The sequence below is a fragment of the Octopus sinensis genome, linkage group LG23, assembly GCF_006345805.1.
Source record: "Octopus sinensis linkage group LG23, ASM634580v1, whole genome shotgun sequence".
NCBI classification, from domain to species: domain Eukaryota; kingdom Metazoa; phylum Mollusca; class Cephalopoda; order Octopoda; family Octopodidae; genus Octopus; species Octopus sinensis.
The window spans coordinates 10,878,818-10,901,035 of record NC_043019.1 but is presented as its reverse complement, the minus strand read 5'-3'; the positions used below and the strand labels follow the sequence as shown (position 1 = coordinate 10,901,035).

The following is a 22,218-nucleotide window of genomic DNA, read 5'->3' as shown; positions in this document are numbered from 1 at the left end:
TCTTGAAGCTATGAGATACTCTTTTACTTGTTTCAGTCATTTGACTGTGGCCATGCTGGAGCACCGCCTTTTGTCGAGCAAATCGACCCCAGGACTTATTCTTTGTAAGCCCAGTACTTATTCTATCGGTCTTTTTTGCCGAACCGCTAGGTTACGAGGACGTAAACACAGCAGCATCGGTTGTCAAGCGATGTTGGGGGGGGGGACAAACACAGAACACAAACATATACACACGCACATACATATATATATATTATATATATATATATATTATATATATATATATATATACACACACACATATTATGACAGGCTTCTTTCAGTTTCCATCTACCAAATCTACTCACAAGGCTTTGGTCGGCCTGAGGCTTTAGTAGAAGACACTTCCCCAGTGGGACTGAACCCGGAGCCATGTGGTTGGTAAGCAAGCTACATACCACACAGCCACTCCTATGCTGAGATAGATTATGATTAATTCGAAACAATGTGAATAAATAGGCATTACATTTAACAGACCAATCTGAATGTTAAAGGATTAGACTGTTATGTTCAATCTGGCCTTATCTGGCCTTTCAAACATGCCCTACAATGTCATTCTAAAAAAAAACCAGTCATATCATCATCCATATCTGTCACAAACATTGTTTTCAAATTTTGGTACAAGGCCAGCAATTTTAGGGGAGGGGAAGAACTTGATTACATTGACCCCAGTGCTCAACTGGTACTTATTTTATCAACCCTGAAAGGATGAAAGGCAAGGTCAACCTTGGCAGAATTTGAAATCAGACTGTGGAGACAGACGAAATGCCGCTAAGCATTTAGCCTGATGTGTTAACAATTCTGCCAATTTGCTGCCTGAAGAAAAGAAACAAATTGTCTTTGAGTGGGCATCTATACCAAATATTCTACCTATTTTATACTGAAATTGGCCAGATCAGGCCTCTCACACTTACCCTACAATATCATTCAATAAATAAACAATGATGTTATTGAGCTCTCAAAGTTATGAGATAATGCAGGATTAATTCAAAACAATGTAAATTTATAAGATTTACATTTGACAGAGTAATCTCAATGCTAAGGGGTTAAAGATTACCTCACAGGTGTGGCTGTGTGGTAAGAAGGGCGGTGAGCTGGCAGAATCGTTAGCATGCCGGGCGAAATGCTAAGCAGTATTTCATCTGCTGTTACGTTCTGAGTTCAAATTCTGCCGAGGTCGACTTTGCCTTTCATCCTTTCGGGGTCGATAAATTAATTACCAGTTACGCACTGGGGTCGATGTAATCGACTTAATCCCTTTGTCTGTCCTTGTTTGTCCCCTCTATGTTTAGCCCCTTGTGGGTACTAAAGAAATAGGTATTTCGTCTGCCGTTACGTTCTGAGTTCAAATTCCGCCGAGGTCAGCTTTGCCTTTCATCCTTTCGGGGTCGATAAATTAAGTACCAGTTATGCACTGGGGTCGATGTAATCGACTTAATCCTTTTGTTTGTCCCCCCTATGTTTAGCCCCTTGTGGGCAATAAAGAAATAAGAAGCTTGCTTCTCAACCACATGATACTGGGTTCAGTCACATTCTGTGGCTTCTTGGGCAAGTGTCTTCTACTATAGCCTAAAAGTACATTATATGCTATGATGGCACCCTTGCTATGCTAATCAGAAATTAAGGGCCCGGGGCAAGGCACACATATAGATGTGGGTTTGCGTGTGTGCGTGTGCATATATGAACTTTTCACTATGTATTTGTTGTGCATCACTCCAATAGGGTCTAAGCCTTGATAACTGAAAAGTCTAAAGAACAAATATACACATTCATACTCACATGCACACACACACACACACGTGGGCATACACACACACACACACACACACATACAAAAACACATGCATTACACACTCACACACATGTACACCTACACCCGTGGACATATTTACAAAGTCAGAAACCAGAACAGCACAGCTCCCATGACTTTAGGAAACATTTTTTCGCGCTGAGAGTTGCTGAAGCATGGAACAAACTGCCGGCATCAGTTGTTAGTTGTCGGAGCACTGCATCCTTCAAAGCTTCCATGCTTCCTGAGAGATTCGCCAACACTACACCTGATTTTCTCCCCTCCATACACACACACAAGCATGTATCTGACTCATACATTGTTCGCTTTCCAGACATTTCTACATTACTGCATGTACTTTATATGCACTTTCTGACAAGTTGTGGTGCACCTGAGCACTGTATACAATAATTCTATTATTATTATTATTTATTATTTTATCCATTCATTCCTACCATTCATACTCTATGATACCAATTCAGCTAATTATATAAGCATATAACAGATTTGTGTTCACAGGGAACTACCTGTATAGCTCTGTGTAAATGTCTTACAATGTATGATGTGTGTGCATATGAATATATTGTGTATCTGTGTGTGTGTATGTGTGTATTTTCACGTGTCCTACATCCAAATATATCAACGCCCATGACTAGAACAATATTCAGTCTATACAAATCTTATTAGTATACAAAAGATTTCTTGTTTGTTTCTTTTTCAATGTTACTATTTAAAGGTCTAAACCTGAACTAATCCACATAAAAGTATTTGAAAGAGTGGTGAGAGAGGTGGGGGTTTGTGTGTGGCTTCTATTATTGTCATCTTATATGAATTTGTGACATTCATACCTGTTTAAATTCTAGTTTGGTTGATAGTATTAGAGGTAAACCTACATTGTAGTATGGGTAGCAGTGATAGAGGTACTCCTATCTACATTGTAGTGTGGTGACAGTGACAGAGATACACCTGTCTAAATTGTAGTGTGGTAACAGAGGTACACCTGTCTACATTGTAGTGTAGTGACAGAAGTACACCTTCTACATTGTAGTGTAGTGACAGTGACAGAGATACACCTGTCTACATTGTAGTGTGGTGACAGAGGTACACCTGTCTACATTGTAGTGTAGTGACATAGGTACACCTGTCTACATTGTAGTGTGGTGACAGAAGTACACCTGTCTACATTGTAGTGTAGTGACAGTAACAGAGGTACACCTGTTTACATTGTAGTGTAGTGACAGTGACAGAGGTACACCTGTCTACATTGTAGTGTAGTGACAGTGACGGAGGTACACCTGTCTACATTGTAGTGTAGTGACAGTGACGGAGGTACACCTGTCTACATTGTAGTGTAGTGACAGTGACGGAGGTACACCTGTCTACATTGTAGTGTGGTGACAGTGACGGAGGTATACCTGTCTGTAGTGTAGTGACAGTGACGGAGGTATACCTGTCTGTAGTGTAGTGACAGTGACGGAGGTATACCTGTCTGTAGTGTAGTGTAGTGACAGTGACGGAGGTATACCTGTCTGTAGTGTAGTGACAGTGACGGAGGTATACCTGTCTGTAGTGTAGTGACAGTGACGGAGGTATACCTGTCTGTAGTGTAGTGACAGTGACGGAGGTATACCTGTCTGTAGTGTAGTGACAGTGACGGAGGTATACCTGTCTGTAGTGTAGTGACAGTGACGGAGGTATACCTGTCTGTAGTGTAGTGAGTGACGGAGGTATACCTGTCTGTAGTGTAGTGAGTGACGGAGGTATACTGTCTGTAGTGTAGTGACAGTGACGGAGGTATACCTGTCTGTAGTGTAGTGACAGTGACGGAGGTATACCTGTCTGTAGTGTAGTGAGTGACGGAGGTATACCTGTCTGTAGTGTAGTGAGTGACGGAGGTATACCTGTCTGTAGTGTAGTGAGTGACGGAGGTATACCTGTCTGTAGTGTAGTGACAGTGACGGAGGTATACCTGTCTGTAGTGTAGTGACAGTGACGGAGGTATACCTGTCTGTAGTGTAGTGACAGTGACGGAGGTATACCTGTCTGTAGTGTAGTGACAGTGACGGAGGTATACCTGTCTGTAGTGTAGTGACAGTGACGGAGGTATACCTGTCTGTAGTGTAGTGACAGTGACGGAGGTATACCTGTCTGTAGTGTAGTGAGTGACGGAGGTATACCTGTCTGTAGTGTAGTGAGTGACGGAGGTATACCTGTCTGTAGTGTAGTGAGTGACGGAGGTATACCTGTCTGTAGTGTAGTGACAGTGACGGAGGTATACCTGTCTGTAGTGTAGTGAGTGACGGAGGTATACCTGTCTGTAGTGTAGTGAGTGACGGAGGTATACCTGTCTGTAGTGTAGTGAGTGACGGAGGTATACCTGTCTGTAGTGTAGTGACAGTGACGGAGGTATACCTGTCTGTAGTGTAGTGACAGTGACGGAGGTATACCTGTCTGTAGTGTAGTGACAGTGACGGAGGTATACCTGTCTGTAGTGTAGTGAGTGACGGAGGTATACCTGTCTGTAGTGTAGTGACAGTGACAGAGGTACGCCTGTCTTTAGTGTAGTGACAGTGACAAAGGTACACCTGTCTGTAGTGTAGTGTAGTGACAGTGACAAAGGTACACCTGTCTGTAGTGTAGTGACAGTGACAGAGGTACACCTGTCTACATTGTAATGTAGTGACAGTGACAGAGGTACACCTGTCTACATTGTAGTGATAGTGACAGACGTATACCTGTCTACATTTTTGTGTGTTGACAGCAACAAAAGTACACCTGTCCACTATATAAGATGTGTAGCTCCATGTTAATTGTCCACTGCACAGCCTTTTCTGTTCATTTTTATTTTGTCTCACGGCACTGTAGATCAACAATAAGTACCATTTGGAAGAACATGGCAAACCTCTAGAACAGTGGTTCCAATAAGAGTCTCACACTATCCTAGTTTATTCAACACAGTAGTTAGAGGTATCGCAAGGTTTTAAATTTTAAGTATCACAATTGGTTAAAATTAGATGGCCCGAACACATAAGCAATATGGAGCTATGGCAAAGAACAAATCAAGTTTCGATTAGGGAGCAAATATTTAAGAAAAAGTGGAAGTGGATTGGTAGCACAATTAGAAAAGACACACCAAATGTAGCGAAATATGCTTTACAGTGGAATCTGGATGGATATAAGAAAGAAAGGTAGGCCTAAGAACTCGTGGCGTAGATCAACACAAAAGGAACTTAGAGAAAGGGGGACATTCATGGCAGAGTATAAGTACAGAAGCGGAGAATTATGCTACATGGAATTCAACTATAAGTGGCCTAAACTCCACGTTGGAGGGTTAAAGGCAGGAAAAAAAAGTTGGTAAAAACTGTCCAAATCCATGTTTTCCATCATACAAGTCAAAGTAGTATATAATAGACATGTAATGTAAACATTCAAGTTTGTTGTGCCTGGGGAACATCATAATGCCAATATCGGTTAAACAAATGATGGATTAATTAGTCGGATAGGTATTTAACCCTTGGTTTGAATTAATCATTCATTATCTCGTTGCTTCTGGATTTCATTGATGTGATAGTATATTTTTACAATGACACTGTAAAGTAGGTGTGAGAGGCCAAATTTGATCAGTTTGAACATAAAATATGGAATTTTTATCTAACCTTTTTATCTAACATTTCTTTTATTGTTTTGTCATTAACCCTTTAGCATTCAGATTATTCTGTCAATCAGAATGTTTATTTATGCAAATTGGTTTGAATTAATCATATAGCTTTGAGATTTCAATGATGTGATAGTTTGTTTTTAGAATGACATTGTAGGGTAGGTGTGAGAGGCCTGAATTTAGTCAGTTTCTACATTAAACATGTAGAATATTTGGGCCCCCAATATGGTCGGTTTAAATGCTAAAGGGTTAGCCAATTGACTAATAATAAAGGAGTGAAATTGAAAGAAAAAATGAAATGCTAGGGCTTAAAGGTATTTGAGTACATGTCAGCTGCATTAGGGATTAGGGCCCCAACTAAAGACACTTACCTAAGGTGCCACACAGTGGGGCTGAACCCAGGTCTTGAAACCAATCTAACCACATTTCAGTTAGCCATGCTTGTGTGCAATCACCCATGCATGTGTGCACTCACTCACTCATTCATGTACGCACTTATTCACTCACTCCTTCGCACTCACTCACACTCACGCACATACACTCTCTCACTAACACCCTCACTCATCCACCCAATAACTCCAGTACTACTCATTCCATTACCTCCCCACTGCCACAGAGCTTATGAAAGGCAGTATTGACATTGGTTGCATTTTTCCCCCAAAGCTGCCTGGCCTTGACTTCAAACAACTCTTTTCATTTCCTCTATCCTAATGCCTGCGCAAATGTGCATATGTATGCATGTATATATATGTGTGTGTGTGTGTGTGCATACATGTATACAATAATGAGTATGTATATGTGCTGTATATATTTATGCATCAAAAAGTATGCATGCATATATAAATATGTATGCATTAGATATATATGCATATCTAATGTGCATGTATACGTGTGTGCATACTTATATATAATAATGTGTATATGCACATATAAATATATAAATATGCATATCTATGTATGATAATGTGAATGTATGTGTGCATGTATATATATTATATGTAAAGAATAATATGCTATATGTATGTATGTTATTATAATTATCAATTTAATAAGTAAATAAGTTAACATTTTTAATGTCCAAAAGTTGATGAACCGCCTATTGTTCTCCTCCATTTTCTTATTTGCGATATATATATATATATATATATATATATAATGCGTGTGTTTGTGTGTGTGCATATATACATATGTATGCTTATATATGTGTGCATATAGGCGTGTGCATATAGGCGGCGAGCTGGCAGAAACATTAGCACGCCGGGCGAAATGCTTAGCGGTATTTCGTCTGCCGTTACGTTGTGAGTTCAAATTCCGCCGAGGTCGACTTTGCCTTTCATCCTTTCGGGGTCGATAAATTAAGTACCAGGGATCGATGTAATCGACTTAATCCGTTTGTCTGTCCTTGTTTGTCCCCTCTATGTTTAGCCCCTTGTGGGTAGTAAAGAAATATATATATGTGTGCATATATACATATGTATGATTATGTACATGTGTACAGAAGTGTGCATATCTATGTATAATAATGTGTATGTTCATGTGCATATATGTGTATGCATATGTGTGTGCATATATATGTGCATATCTATGTATGATTATGTGCATCTGTATGTATATGTGCATAGATATATATGTATGCATATCTATGTATAATAATGTCCATGTGTATGTATGTGTGCATATGTATGCATGTATTTCTATATATGTGCATGCATATTTATATGTAATAATGTACGTGTATACATACATGTGCATATATATGTATGTGTGGTGCATATATATATATATGTGTGTGTGTGTGTGCTTATCTATATATACTAATGAGTGCATATGTAAATATGTGTACATATCTTTGTATGATAATGTATGCATGTATGGAGATATGCATATGTAATTTGTGCATAAGTATTAAGTGTGTGTGTACCCTTTCTTCTCGCTTACATAAGTTTATTGTAAAATAGTTGGCACACAGTGGCAGACGACAGTCACTGAGACACAGATACATCCTTCTCCCACCCCCTCAATACATACAGTAACACTCAAGCACACATCTCCAAAATATAGGCCAGATTCTTCTCTCAAAAGAGTGTATATAGGTATGTGTGTGTTTATATAGATATATATACACACAATCACAGATGCATTATTTGTGTGTGTGCTCTTATATGTTGTTGTTTGTTTGTTCCTTCTCAAGCCATGCTTGGCTCATAAGGGCCGGTTTTCCGGTTTCGTTGGCATATAGGTTCCCCACCTGGACAGGACACCAGTCCATCGCAGGTGAGTTGCTAGATGCAGGAGGAAAGAGTGAGCGAAAGTTGTGGCGAAAGAGTCAGCAGAAGTTTCACCATTACCTTCTGCTGGAACCACGTGGAGCTTGGGTGTTTCGCTCATAAACACACACATCACACGGTCTGAGATTTGAACCTGCAATCCTTCAACCACAAGTCTGCTGCTCTAACCACTAGGCCATGTGCCTCCATTCTGTTTCATATATACATTCTTTTATTCATTATTTTCAGTCATTCGACTGAAGCCATGCTGGACCCCAGGACTTTTCTTTTTTAAAGCCTAGCACTTCTGTTGGTCTCTCTTTGCCAAACTGCTATAATATCTTGGACCAAAAAATTCTTTCTCTCTCTCTCTCTCTCAGTAACCCTGACATGCACATCTCCAAAATGAAAACCAGATTCATCTCTCAATAGAATGTATGTGTGTGTTTGTGTTGTAGCTATGTATTTACAAAAGTATGTATGCAACATCATATCTATATGACAGCTGTTATTAACATTAGCATCCCATTGCCACTCAATATTTGTCACTTACATAACACTGTTCTCACCTTCCCTGATATAAGTCACCCTCACTCTGTTACTGCTTATCGCTCAACCAATACTTTTTGCACCCTCTTCATTTTATCATATAATTCGCCCAACCCCACTGGGAGAGGCACATTATAGATTTTCATTGAAATTCAATTGGCCTATTATTGAACTAGATGTGAGTGTAACACGTATGCTAAGTTTCGTGAATATTGGTTCGCTGGTTTAGGCACTAAGGTAACAGAGAGACAAAAATTGCTATTTATATATGACATAATATAATATGATATATCCTGGACCAGTGCAATGGTTCTGGTTTCTTCATAATTGCAGCAAGAGAGTTGGTGGGGCTGTGACTGTTAATTTTTATTTCTGTGAGTTAATTTTTATTTCAATTGCTCCTAAATACACCCCCCCTTTACCACACATGTTGTGTCATGCAGATCTACGACATCACTTGCTGTTGTACTAATTACCAATACTAAACTACTACACCCCAACTATAGCCATAATCACACCATCTCAGCTAATATAACACCAATACACAACTACAGTCTGTGCTATTCTCATATATTAATATTCACCATACCAAGGAGGTCACGGGGAAGGAATCACGAGACAGATTCTTCAAGCTGAGTTAAGAGGCAGGAGGCCTGGAGGTAGACCAAGAAAAAGATAATTGGATAAAGTCCACCGTCTCATTTGGTCATGCTTGGGAATCCAGTTGGAAAGTGTGATTATGGCTGCTCCTGACAGGACCCTATGGAGGAGGTGCCTGAGGACTTTGGCCACAACTGGCAGAATATCCAGGGGTAGACCAAGAATTTGATGGTCGGCTACTATCCATAGTCTCAGTTAGTCGCACTTGGAAATCTAACTTATGAAAGAGGGGCAGCCTGAGGCCCCTAACCCTATGATCCTTCATGGAATAGTGTGCAGGGAAGATGGATGGATAATCAAGAAAACAGACTTTTATCTTTTTGTGTAAGGTTTTTTTTAATTTCTTTTTTACGTTTTTTTCAGTTGGTGTACTCTATGGCTTGACCAGCATTTCGGTGGGGCATCCCATTGACACAATCAAAACAAAAATGCAGGGTCAACATGGTTTTGAAAGGACCAACATGTTTCAGACTTTTGTGAAGACTTTTCAAACTCAGGGAATTCGAGGCTTCTACAGGTAAGCAATCCTTTATTACTAAAAAAGAAAAATAAATAAACCCAAGAAAACCAAGGTAAAAATCTTTAAGAACCCAACACTGCTTTTCCATTATAGTCCCTAGATTATCATCGCCATCGTCACCACCCCTGCCCTTGCCATCACCTTCACATTGTATCTAAGATTACATTATCCATCCTACATGTCATCTTATATGCTGTTATGGTGTGATTTCAGGAAGATTTGGCTGTTATTTCTTGCTGATTAATAAACCAGATAGAAGCTCCTACATTGACTTTAACCCTTTAGCACTTGAGCCAGTCGTACCCAGCCAAAATAGTTCAAACTGGCCAGATGAAGCCCTCTCATATTCGCAGGGGCTGTTCAGTCAGGCAACTCACAAGACTGAACCCTCAGGAAATCTTTTATTTTTTTACTTGTTTTAGTCATTAGACCAGGCCCATGCTGGGGTACCAACTTGAAGAATTTCTAGTCAAATTTTAAGCCTAGTACTTTATGCTATTGGTCTCTTTTGCCGAACCACTAAGTTATAGGGACATAAACACACCAATACCAGTTGTCAGGCAGTGGAGGAGGGATACAAATACAGACACAGAAACACAAACACATATATATATATAGGGGGTGCTGAAAAGTTCCTGGCTTTAAGGGTATCATGAAAGGTCTGGTTGGAGGCCTGACCTTCCAAGTTCTTTTACAGGGCTTACAAAAACTGAAGGACTGCTGCAATAAGTCTTGCATGACAAAACCCCCTTCTGCCCCTCAACTCAGTAGTGGTAGTAGTATTGAGGAGTTTATGTATTATAGAGGGACCAAAACAATTGTATTTCTGTAAAGGAGATACAAGGATTTACTGAAAAGTTCCTGACTTTGAGGGTTTTGCGAAAGGCCTGATTGGAGGCCCAACGTTCTGAGTTCTTTTACATGGCTTAGAAAAACTGAAGGACCTCTGCAATAAGTGTGTGAATCTGAGAAGGGAATATGTTGAATAAAATCATAATTAACTGATCTTCCTGTATTTTCTTTTACCCAAAGGCAGGGACTTTGCAGCATCCCCTCATACAGGGCTGCCCCAGTTGGAAATGAGAGAAGACAGAGTCTATAGTAGTGGAGATGTGTCAGGACAGTCTCTCGAGGTACAAGGAATTTAAGTGAAGTGGGTCAATGGATTGGACAGAAATGAAGTGCTACAGACCTCTATTATTTACAAACAACCTAACAGCACTTCCTTAATTACTCATTAAGTTTCCCTTGATAATACAGTAATACCACTTACCACTCTGTTTCAATCTCTTATATTTACAGGGGTTGTATTCCACCATTATGGGGCTCAGGAATATTTCGCTCTACGCAGTTTGCAGTTTTTGAAGGGGCGTAAGTATTTGATTTTTTTTTTTTAATGTATTTTTTAGATATTTTGTTCACTAGCATAACTAGAGTATGTGCCACCTGAGGCAGCCCTTCCGTTTGCAGCCCCTGGACCCCATAAAAAAAACATATTGCCTACAGCAACAGCCTACAACAGGATGAAAAGTGCTGCCCCTGCCACTACCCCCAGCTATGCTAGTTATTTTGTTGTTGTTTTCCCAGGTCATCTCTAATTCAACAGACCCAGGATCAAATTGTGTTGCTGTAGCTGTGTGGTTAAGAAGTTTCAGCCATCTGAACAACAAGGACCATCTAATCATCACTCAAGTCATCACTCAAGAATGATTGATGACTTGAGTGGTAACTTTGCATTTAAGCCAACCATATCCAGCCAGAATATTCTTGTTTTTTCTTCCAACTGTCCTACACAGTGGGACTGAACCCAGAACAATATGATGGGACAGCAAGCTTCTTACTTCTTACAACACAGCCATGCCTGTGCCTATATATATATATATATATAATATATATATATATATTATATATACACACATACACACTCACACACGACCTGCTTCTTTCAGTTTCTGTCTACCACATTCATTCACAAAGCTTTGGTCAGCTTGGGGCTATACAAAACACTTGCCCAAGGTGCTACACAGTGGGACTGAACCCAGAAGCACGTGATTGAGAAGCAAAACTTCTTACCACACAGCCATACCTGCACCTCTGTATCATAATCTAAATACTTTCTACAACCATGTATCATATCTAAATACTTTCAGATATACCTTTTTAGACACACCATTTGGAAAATCCACAATTCCATTATCAGGAGGAATTCAAATGTAAGTATTTTTTGTCTTCTCAACTTTTTTTTATTTGCTACTTTTGCAGATTTCCATGATTCTCTGTTGCCATCGAATTCCTTATAATAAATTTGAATTGGGAGCCTGAGTTATAATGAATCTTTCATTAGCTAATTACATGACCATGGATACGTTACAGCTACTCTCTTAGTGGAGCTTGGTGATCCTAACTTTTAGGGTTCCTCCGCTCAGTATCAATGTAAGAAGCACCATTGGCTCAGTTGAGCTCTTCCATTACCTCTTCACAATCTGCCATGCTGCAGTCTCATTACTTTACTGTATCCCTGACAAAGTGGCTGGGTGCTGTGTCCTGCCAAGGGGCAGCCCACAATTATTTAGGACACGACCATCACTCCATGAGATATTTTCAAAATATATGCATACCCTAGCTCATCCGCTACCCCTTCACATGTTCTTATTTATCCTATTATAAACATCTAGAATTAGTTTCTTTTATCCTAAGCTTGGTCCCTAATTTGCGAAATCTTGTCACCCAATGACAAAATTTTATAACAAGCCAATAAAAGACTCTGTGATTACTCAGCCTGCTAAAAATAGCAGCCAGATAGCCCATATATATTATACCCTACCATCTTAACCCTTTAGCATTCAGATTACTCTGTCGAATGTAATGTTTATTTATTCACATTCCTTTGACTTAATCATGCATTATCATCTCATAGCTTTGAAGTTTCAATGAGGTGATTGTTTACTTTTAGAATGACATTGTAGGGTAGATGTGAGAGGCTGGATCTGCCCAGTATGGACTTGAAATAGGTAGAATACTTGGGTTGGATAGGACCAGTTTAAAGGCAAAACAGTTTTAAAAAATGGGAGACGCACACACACACATCATTCATACATATATGCTATTCTTGAAGAGAGAACACCTTTGATCAGTCATATACATGCTCAATCAGCCAAATAATTAAAGAATAATGAGGTCAGGTATCTGTTCTAGATATGACTCATGTATCATAGCGTCTTTCTATCTTTTGAGGTAGCAACTTACAAATAATAATAATAATAATGAAATTATTGTATACAGTGCTCAGGTGCACCACAACTTGTCAGAAAGTGCGTATAAAGTATGTGCAGTAATGTACAAATGTCTGGAAAGCGAACAATGTATGAGTCAGATACATGCTTGCGTGTGTATGGAGGGGAGAAAATCAGGTGTAGTGTTGGCGAATCTCAGAAAGCGTGGAAGTTTTGAAGGATGCAGTGCTCCGACAACTAACAACCGACGCCGGCAGTTTGTTCCATGCTTCAGCAACTCTCAGCGTGAAACAATGTTTCCTAAAGTCATGGGAGCTGTGCTGTTCTGTTTTCTGACTTTGTAAATATGTCCATGACCTGCTAGAAACAGGAGCCAAATCTTCATTGAGTCACATTCTACCATCTTAGAGCTAGACACATAAAAACATGTAGAGATAATGTTTTTCTGTATGCACTATGCCAGAGGAAAAAGACAAGAGAGTCATGGCTGGAAGACCTTGTGATAATAGATAATGATCAAGACCCCCTTCAATCATGAATGACCATGAGATTACACCTAGAAAGTTCCCCTTCGAGGCACAAGTCCGGGCAAGGTTGTTTATGGAAGACCAACAGTCACCCATGCATATCAACCCCCCCCCACTCTCCATGCCACCAATGTTGTCCAAGGGAAAGGCAAAGGCTGATACAGCTTGGCACCAGTGACATCGCAACTCATTTCTACAGATGTGTGAACTGGAGCAACATGAAATAAAGTGTCTTGCTCAAGAACACAACACACAGCCCAGCCCAAGAATTGAACTCACCTACCTCATGATTGTGAGTCCAACGCCCTAACCACTTAAGAACAATGTGAATAAATAAGCATAATATTTGACAGAGTAATCTTAATGTTATAGGGTTAAAAGCATAAAGATTTTAATAATTAAAAAACACCTAAAAAAAAATCAACACTGAAGTGGAAAAAAATCAAATAAAATACACAGGAAAATATGTACAGACCATTTATTAAAACAGATATGGGTCAGTAAATTTTTTTAAATGTTTTATTGGCGTTAAGAAGGGCATCCAGCTGTAGAAACACTGCCAGATCAGACTGGAGCCTGGTGCAGCCTTCTGGCTTCACAGACCCCGGTCGAACTGTCCAACCCATGCTAGCATGGAAAACGGACGTTAAACGATGATGATGATGATTTTCATGTGACATCATTTTTCAAGTGAAGTCACACATCTTAGAACCAGTTAAGGACAGACATAACTTGACATATGCTTATATCAAATACAAATTTAAGCAGAATTCCGATGTAAGCACCCCATATAACCCCACATAGCGTTTCTATATTTTTGGAATTTTCAGAAAACTTTTGCGAATTTGTGTTCTACACACAGGAATTCATATGGTGATCAGAAAAAAACAAAAAAAAAAAACGTTTCTTGAGCCCACTTCACTAGATCCCCTCCAAACCACGCCCACCCATTAAAATTAACACAGTTTCTATTTTTAACCATTTTTTCCTAATTTCCATTCCTCAGCCGAGTGTTACTGGCCGGCGCTTGTGCAGCTACTGCTCGTGCAGTTATTGAAACACCGTTAGAATATGCCAAGGTGAGATAACTTTTACTTCCGGATCTTTTCGGTTTGAACAGCAGTTTTTTAAAATAATTTCCACGTAACTAAACTCTTTTAAACTTCGTATACTGGTAGAATGTGTTTATAAAACAACTTTTTCTCTTGGCTTTATCGAGAAAATTCTATGGTTTGTAAGATGTTTGTTGTTTTTTTTCTTCAATTTCTGCAATTTCAACCAATCAATGACATCTATTGAAGTAAAAAAAAATATTCTGTGCCGTATGAATATGTCCCTCGTTTAAGAAACAGATTGAGTTTATTTACATTTGTGAAGAAAAAAAGATACCCTTACCCCACCCCTAACCCTAAAACAGATTGAAATGCAATAGATCGATACTAGGGTCATAATTATGGATGACAATTTCATATGACACCGCTAGAAAAAACTGCCGTTCAAACTGAAAAGATCCCTTCCATTCTCTTCCTTTCTTTCTTGTTTGTAAGTCTAATGCTGCAAAACTCATCCAGGTGTATTTACACCATTCGTCTACATCGAGGAATTTTCTCCATGACAAAACACAGTGAATGGCTTATCTATGAGTTTGAACATGCCACTGGCATATTCAAACTGCACATCACTGATTAGTGCTCCCCACTCCATAATTTGCTTATGGTGAGCCACTGCATAGCACTAATCAGCACTAATCACTATGGTGACTAAATTAGCACAAGAGAAGCAATCTCTTTTATCAGTTTGCAGCATCCCCTGCCTAGTGTCTGACAGAAGAGGAGATAACCACTCCAAAATGCTTGCATTTCACAGTCTAGATAGGTGGTACTACAGACTTGCAAAGCAGCGAGCCGGCAGAATCGTTAGCACGCCGTCGAAATGCTTAGCGGTATTTCGTCTGTCTCTACGTTCTGGGTTCAAATTCCGCCGAGGTCGACTTTGCCTTTCATCCTTTCAGGGTCGATAAATTAAGTACCAGTCACGCATTGGGGTCGATGTAATCGACTTAATCCCTTTGTCTGTCCTTGTTTTTCCTCTCTGTGTTTAGCCCCTTGTGGGTTGTAAGGAAATAGGTACTACAGACTTGTCTTGGTGGATTTACACCATTTGTCTACAGAGAAAAATTTTCTCTATGGCAAAACACAGTGAGTGGCCTATTTACGAGTCCAGACATTCTACAAGCATATTTGAACTGGTAATAACATTGCAGTAACGTAGTCTTGTACTCTCGTACTCTCTTACAACTGTGCAGCAACTCTCTCTTTTAATTTATACTCCTCTCTCTTTCTTTCTCTCTCTCTCTCTTTATTTCTCTCTCTCTCTTTATTTCTCTCTCTCTCTTTCTTTCTCTCTCTCTTTCTTTCTCTCTCTCTCTCTCTCTCTCTCTTTCTTTCTTTCTCTCTCTAACTTTCTCTCTCTCTTTCTCTCTCTTTCTTTCTCTCTCTCTCTCTTTCTCTCTCTCAATCTCTCCTCCTCCCTCTTTCTCCCTCTCAATCTCTCCTCCCTCTCTCTCAGCTGTCTTGTCACATTCCCTTGGATTTCCTCAACATCTTGAAATCTTATTTCCTTCAAATGGAATCTAATTTTTGCCACCTTGGTTTCAGGGTCCTAACCACAGACCCACAATTTGTCACCTGTTATGAACATCTTCAAAAAAAGTCTTTGTCTTCCTCAACACACTCAAAGAGATCCTGCACCACTGAAGCCCAATCTTCTTGTTGGAGACAACCACACTCTACACACTTTTCCTCCAAACACTGCTATAAACAACAGGAGTGAATAAGAACGATATAACTTAGTGTGCATGCAGGACAGAGCTCAAGGTCAGTCTGAGCCATGCAGCTTCACACTGCATACTTTAGCCCTGTTACCAATAGCAACAGTCCTGATACTTTTTGGTCAAATCTCATATATTTGTGAGGCAAAAATTTAAAGTTAACCAGACATTTCCTTAAACACTTTTACTCTGAATGACATGATACCCCTTTCATGAATGTATAACTCTCAGCAAGTGTTGTGGTAGATAATATTCTTTTTTACTCTCGGCATAAGGCCTGAAATTTTGGCAAAAGAGACCAATAGAATAAGTATCGGGTTTAGAAAGTTGTCCAACAATAAAAATGTGCTTGTATTGCAACATATAATGTCTAAAGTGCTGTAAACGGAATCTATATCGAGTTGAATCTATCCGAGATCTGTGTCGGAATAGATTAAATAGCGGCATTTTATATAGAACAAACTATATAATAGAATACGATTGGCGAAGGATATAAATATAACTGTCTATCTTGTTTTATATTTATTTCTCTGTATAATTGTGTGTTTGTGTCTATGAGCGATAAATAAGAGCTCAATACGTAAATGTGTAGTAGACGCGGGCATGGCTGCGTGGTAAGAAATCTACTTTCTCACCAAGTGGTATCCAGTTCAGTCCCACTACATGACACCTTAGACATTTGTCTTCTAATACAGCTTTGTGAGTGGATTTGGTAGACGTGAATACATATATATATATATATATATATATATATATATATATATATTATATATATATATATAATATATATATATATACATGTTTCCGACCTCAGTCCCACTGTTTGGCACCTTGGATAAGTGTCTTCTGCTATAACGTTAAGTACTAGGGTCACTTTATTCAACCGAACCCTTGAAAGTGGTGCCCCAACATAGCCACACATGCAGAAATATACACATAAGCAGAAAGAGCGAGACAGACAGACAAGCATTACAGTTTATTAATTGAACTCATAGTAGACATAAACACGTTCTCTCACTTGAACTTTCCCGTAAACAGGGAGAGAGAGAGACATTAACAATTTAGTGTTTAAACTGGCCATATCCGGCCTAAATATTCTACATGTCTTATATTCAAATAAACAATCATTGAAACCTCAAAGCTGTAATATAATGCTTGATCAATTAAAAACAATTTGAGTGAAAAATTATTACATTTAAAAGAGTAATCTGAACACTAAAGGCAGCAAGCTGGCAGAAACGTCAGCATGCCGGGCGAAATGCTTAGCGATATTTTGTCTGTCTTTACGTTCTAAGTTCAAATTCCGCCGAGGTCGACTTTACCTTTCATCATTTCGGGGTCGATAAATTAAGTACCAGTTGTGTACTGGGGTCAATCTAATCAACTGGCCCCTTACCCAACATTTCGGGCCTTGTGTCTAGAGAAGAAAAGAATCTGAACACTAAAGGGTTAAACTGTCTGCTGTCAAATAAGACAATGTGGAATTAGCAATGCCAAATAAGTGGTACCAAAACATCTCTTACCCTTTGTTGAGATTTGTCAAGTTCACTGAGGCAATGTGACTTGCAGAAAATGCCAATTCTCTTTATTGGTAGATATTTTGGCAAAAAATATGCCTTTCCTCCTTTGGACACAAAGACCTGTTGAGGCAAGCGAAGTCGATATAGAACCTCATCCGACGACAGGCACCCATGCCAACCCCCTTTGCTTGCAAAGACATGTTGGGGCAAGCGAAATCGAAATCGAATTGAACCAGCCAGGATCCCTGGTCTGGTGGTACGTAAAAAGCACTATCCGACTCGTGGCCGATGCCAGCGCCGCCTCGACTGGCTTCCGTGCCGGTGGCACATAAAATACACCAATCCGACCGTGGCCGTTGCCAGCCTCGCCTGGCACCTGTGCAGGTGGCACGTAAAAAGCACCCACTACACTCACGGAGTGGTTGGCGTTAGGAAGGGCATCCAGCTGTAGAAACATTGCCAGATAAGACTGGAGCCTGGTGCAGCCTTCTGGCTTCCCGGATCCCCGGTCGAACCATCCAACCCATGCTAGCATGGAGAACGGACGTTAAACGATGATGATGATGATGATTTAACATCATTACCGGAATAATGATGAAATTTAATTTTGAAGTGAAAGGGTTAACAATTACACTTTGTAACAAAATTTAACAATTTTATTTTTTGTCTTTGGTCAGTAAGTGTTGTTTCCTATTTGCTTCTATCTAGAAATCAAAGGAAATCACTTCTGTTTCCTTCAAACTTTGCTTTTGTGGCCTGGACGTCAATGTTTTTAAACTAATAAGCGTAGGAGTGGATGTGTGGCAAGTAGCTTGCTCACCAACCACATGGTTGCGGGTTCAGTCCCACTGTGTGGCACCTTGGGCAAGTGTCTTCTACTATAACCTCAAGCCGACCAAAGCCTTGTGAGTGGATTTGGTAGACGGAAACTGAAAGAAGCCCGTCATATGTATATGTGTGTGTGTCTGTGTTTGTGCCCCCAACATTGCTTAACAACCAATGGTGGTGTGTTTACATCCCTGTAACTTAGCAGTTTGGCAAAAGAGACCGATAGAATAAGTACTGGGCTTACAAAGAATCAGTCCTGGGGTTGATTTGCTCAACTAAAGTCGGTGCTCCAGCATGGCCACAGTCAAATGACTGAAACAAGTAAAAGAGTAATCTATTTTCCATAACATTTCAGACAGATTCAGCACTGAGCTGCTGAAGCAGAAATATTGTTATAGCAAATATTCTGCTCAATACCACAGATTTGCTTGTCAGTTGCTTGACTTTAATCACTTGAGTATGGCCCTTAGTGGCTGACAATGTGTGCATCTCTGATCATAATAAGGAATAGTGGGGGGGGGGCATCAAAGCCATGTGTTGAGGGATTGAATAAATGTAACAAAAGCAAACTTTGGAAGAAATAGTTAAGTGAAGTTAATTTTTTGGCTCAAAAAGCAAAAAGCGAGGCCATGTAGGGGGACATGGAGTTATGTACAGGGAGGGTGTTCATGCAAAGAGTTCAGGCCATTTCTGGTCAAGGGAGACTTAGAACCGAGCGGTTGTCGGCATCTTCACTATCTCGTCCGGCAGCTTATTCCACGGATCTGCAACCCGGACGGAGAAAGCCCCTCTCCTTCGATTGAGATGAAATATTCACTATTTTTCATTCTCTGTAGGGATAAATAAATAGGGAATAACAATTGCCACCCAAGGACAAAAATCGTGTTACACAGTGTTATAATTGTTTCTTGTTTTTATTTTTATTTTTTGTTTTTGTTTTTTCTTCCTTATATTTAATGGCAAAATTTCTTTCTCTTCTCCATCTCTGCTGCTGATGTTGATGATTCTATTACAACCAATCGTTGCATTTTAACCTAAAAACACTCTTCTTACTGTGCTGTTTCACTGGACTTAGCAGCAACATTCTTCAGCACCTTGAGTCTCAGATTTTCGGTATATTCTATAAATATCTCCCTTCTTTAACTCCTTGCCTTTTAAATATTCTCCATGTCAGCCAAAAGTTACCATCAGTGAAAAAGTAAGGGAAGAGGGTAACACCAATTAAGTATTAGGAGCCATTGTGATCGAATTCTGGTTTAATCACCCCATATAACTTCTCATATTTTTAGATTTTGGCAATTTTCAGAAAATTTTTGCAAAAAAAAAAAAATTTTTTTTTATTATTTTGTCTGATTTAAGAGCTATTTAGCTATTATTTTTAGCACAACTCATGACTACCTGATACCTCCCTCAATTTTTTTTTTTTTTGTCAGTCTCAAAATTCCCAAAAATAAAATAAGTTATGAGGGGTTATATGGGGTAATTAAAGAAGAATTCTGCTACCATTGTACCTGTTATAAGCATTCAGACCTGCTCTCCACCTTCAAGACAGCAAGATCTTCCAGTAGTCCCAATGCCACCTTTGGAAACTCCATGAAAAAGAAAAATGGCAGCTGTAACCATAGGCACAGGTATGTCTGTCAACACACATGGTTCCAGGTTCAGTCGTGCTGCATGGAACCTTTGGCAAATGCCTTCTACTATAAGGCTCTGGCTGACCAAAGACTTGTGGGTGGACTTAGTAAATGAAAACTGAAAGAAGCCTATTGTATGTGTGTTTCTGTCTGTTTTAGTCCCCTACTTCTACTTGACAACCAGTGTTGGTGTGTTTACCATAACTTAACAATTCAGCAAAAGACACCAATAAAATAATTACTGTTGATATCTGGCAGAATCAGTAGCATACTGGGTAAAATGCCTTGCAATATTTCATTCACTTTTATATTCTTTGTAAAGGTACCTAGTTCAGTGGTTAGAGTATCAGGATCACAATCACTAGGTAGTGAGTTCAATTTCCATGCCGGGCTGTGTTGTGTTCTTGAGCAAGACACTTTATTTCATGTTGCTCCAGTTCACTCAGTTATAGAAATGAGTTGGGACGTCACTGGTGCCAAGCTGTATCGGCCCCTTTGCCTTTCCCTTGGATAACATCGGTGGCATGGAGAGTAGGAGGCTGGTATGCATGGGCGACTGCTGGTCTTCCATAAACAACTTTGCCCAGACTTGTGCCTCAGAGAGGAACTTTTAGGAGCAATTTCATGGTCATTCAAAACCAAAGGGGGTCTTTACCCATTACATTCTGAGTTCAAATGCTGCCAGGATCGATTTTTGCCTTTCATTTTTTCGAGGTCGATAAAATAAGTTGCATTTGAGTACTGGGGTCGATCTAATTGACTTAGCCCCTTCCTTGAAATTGCTGGCCTTGTGCCAAAATTTGAAACCAATATTTGACAGTAAACCATAACACATAGATCGGAATTGGGCCCGTAGACTCGTGAGGCTCGCGGGCAACTGCCCAATGTACCCATACCTTAAAGCAGTACTGAAAGCGGGTGGGAAAGGATCTACAAGGGGCACACAAGTATAAAAATAAAATCCTGAGGAGGGCCTTGCGATTGCATAATTAAGAACTGTCTTTAATGTTAGCAAGGGACATAACTTTGGCCAAGGTACTTAACTCTGCTAATCTCAAAATCTCAAAGCCACATGATTATGCATGATTAACTCGAAGCAATATGAATAAATAAGTGTTACATCTGACTGAATAATCTGAATGCTAAAAGGTCTTCAGCTCTTTTAGCTAGGTTTGCTCCCACTTTTTATTATTGAAATATTGTATTTGAATGCATAAAAGATAGAACCCCAATTTCGAGAGCACATATTCAGGAAAAAAACTATTAATGACAAAATTAGTTTCTAAGAGGCCCAACTTTTTGTGTACAGGACATTTTTTGTGGGAGCGGGAGGAGTGCGTTTTATAAGCCCTCAAATATGGTATGCCTTAATTCTGACCACCCACCTTAAAATTTGTTCTGGTTTTCTCCTCTTCTGCAGGTACGTGGTCAAGTGAACAGGTCTTGGAAACTAAGGAACATTTACACAGTAAGTTCTGTCTTTCATTTCTTTCTTTCTTTCATACACATTTCCCTTTTTTTTTTCTTTTTTTTTACTAGGTCTACCCATCACTCGGCTGCTGATAAAGATGTTTGTTGATCATGTGCATACATTGCTTTAATAGTAAACTGTTATACGGTGTGTGGGGCTGAAAAGTTCCTGGCTTTTAAGGGTATCACGAAAGGTCTGGTTGGAAGCCCAACCTTCCAAGCCCTTTTACAGGGCTCAGAAAAACTGAAGGACTACTGGAATAAGTGTATGAATCTGAGAGGGGAATATATTGGATAAAATCATAATTGACTGATCCTCTTTTACCCAAACCAGGAACATTTCAGCATCACTCATACAGTGAAAGTTTCATTAATTACTATGGTAACAACTGTCTACCTACCTACCTACCTATCACCCACACACGTTCTCTTTCTCTCTCTCTCTCTCTCAACAACAGCCTGTCATTATAGTAAAAAAAAATTTTTAAAGTATGTGTTGCATTGTCTCTATGTTGGAAGACATACAGAAATACACACACACAAACAACCAAAAAATAACTATTTTGTTATATAAAGTTTTTTGTTTGTTTTTTAAGCTATGTTGCATTGTGTTGACAGACTTGCACCTAAAATTCCTACATTTTTAATCAAAACTTGTTAGTAACTATGGTGACAACACTTTCTGTTGTCTATC

General features: G+C 39.4%; 1 protein-coding gene across 1 annotated transcript in view; it reads left to right on the top strand.

Moving 5' to 3' along the window:
- LOC115223548 (mitochondrial ornithine transporter 2-like) overlaps positions 1–22,218 on the top strand; it is a 34,939-nt gene that overhangs the window by 8,962 nt on the left and 3,759 nt on the right. Inside the window, exons 2-6 of the mRNA XM_029794185.2 lie at positions 9,326–9,479; positions 10,785–10,853; positions 11,633–11,695; positions 14,249–14,321; positions 21,475–21,522. Of these exons, the coding sequence (XP_029650045.1) occupies positions 9,326–9,479; positions 10,785–10,853; positions 11,633–11,695; positions 14,249–14,321; positions 21,475–21,522 (407 nt within the window). The remainder of the gene's footprint in view (positions 1–9,325; positions 9,480–10,784; positions 10,854–11,632; positions 11,696–14,248; positions 14,322–21,474; positions 21,523–22,218) is intronic.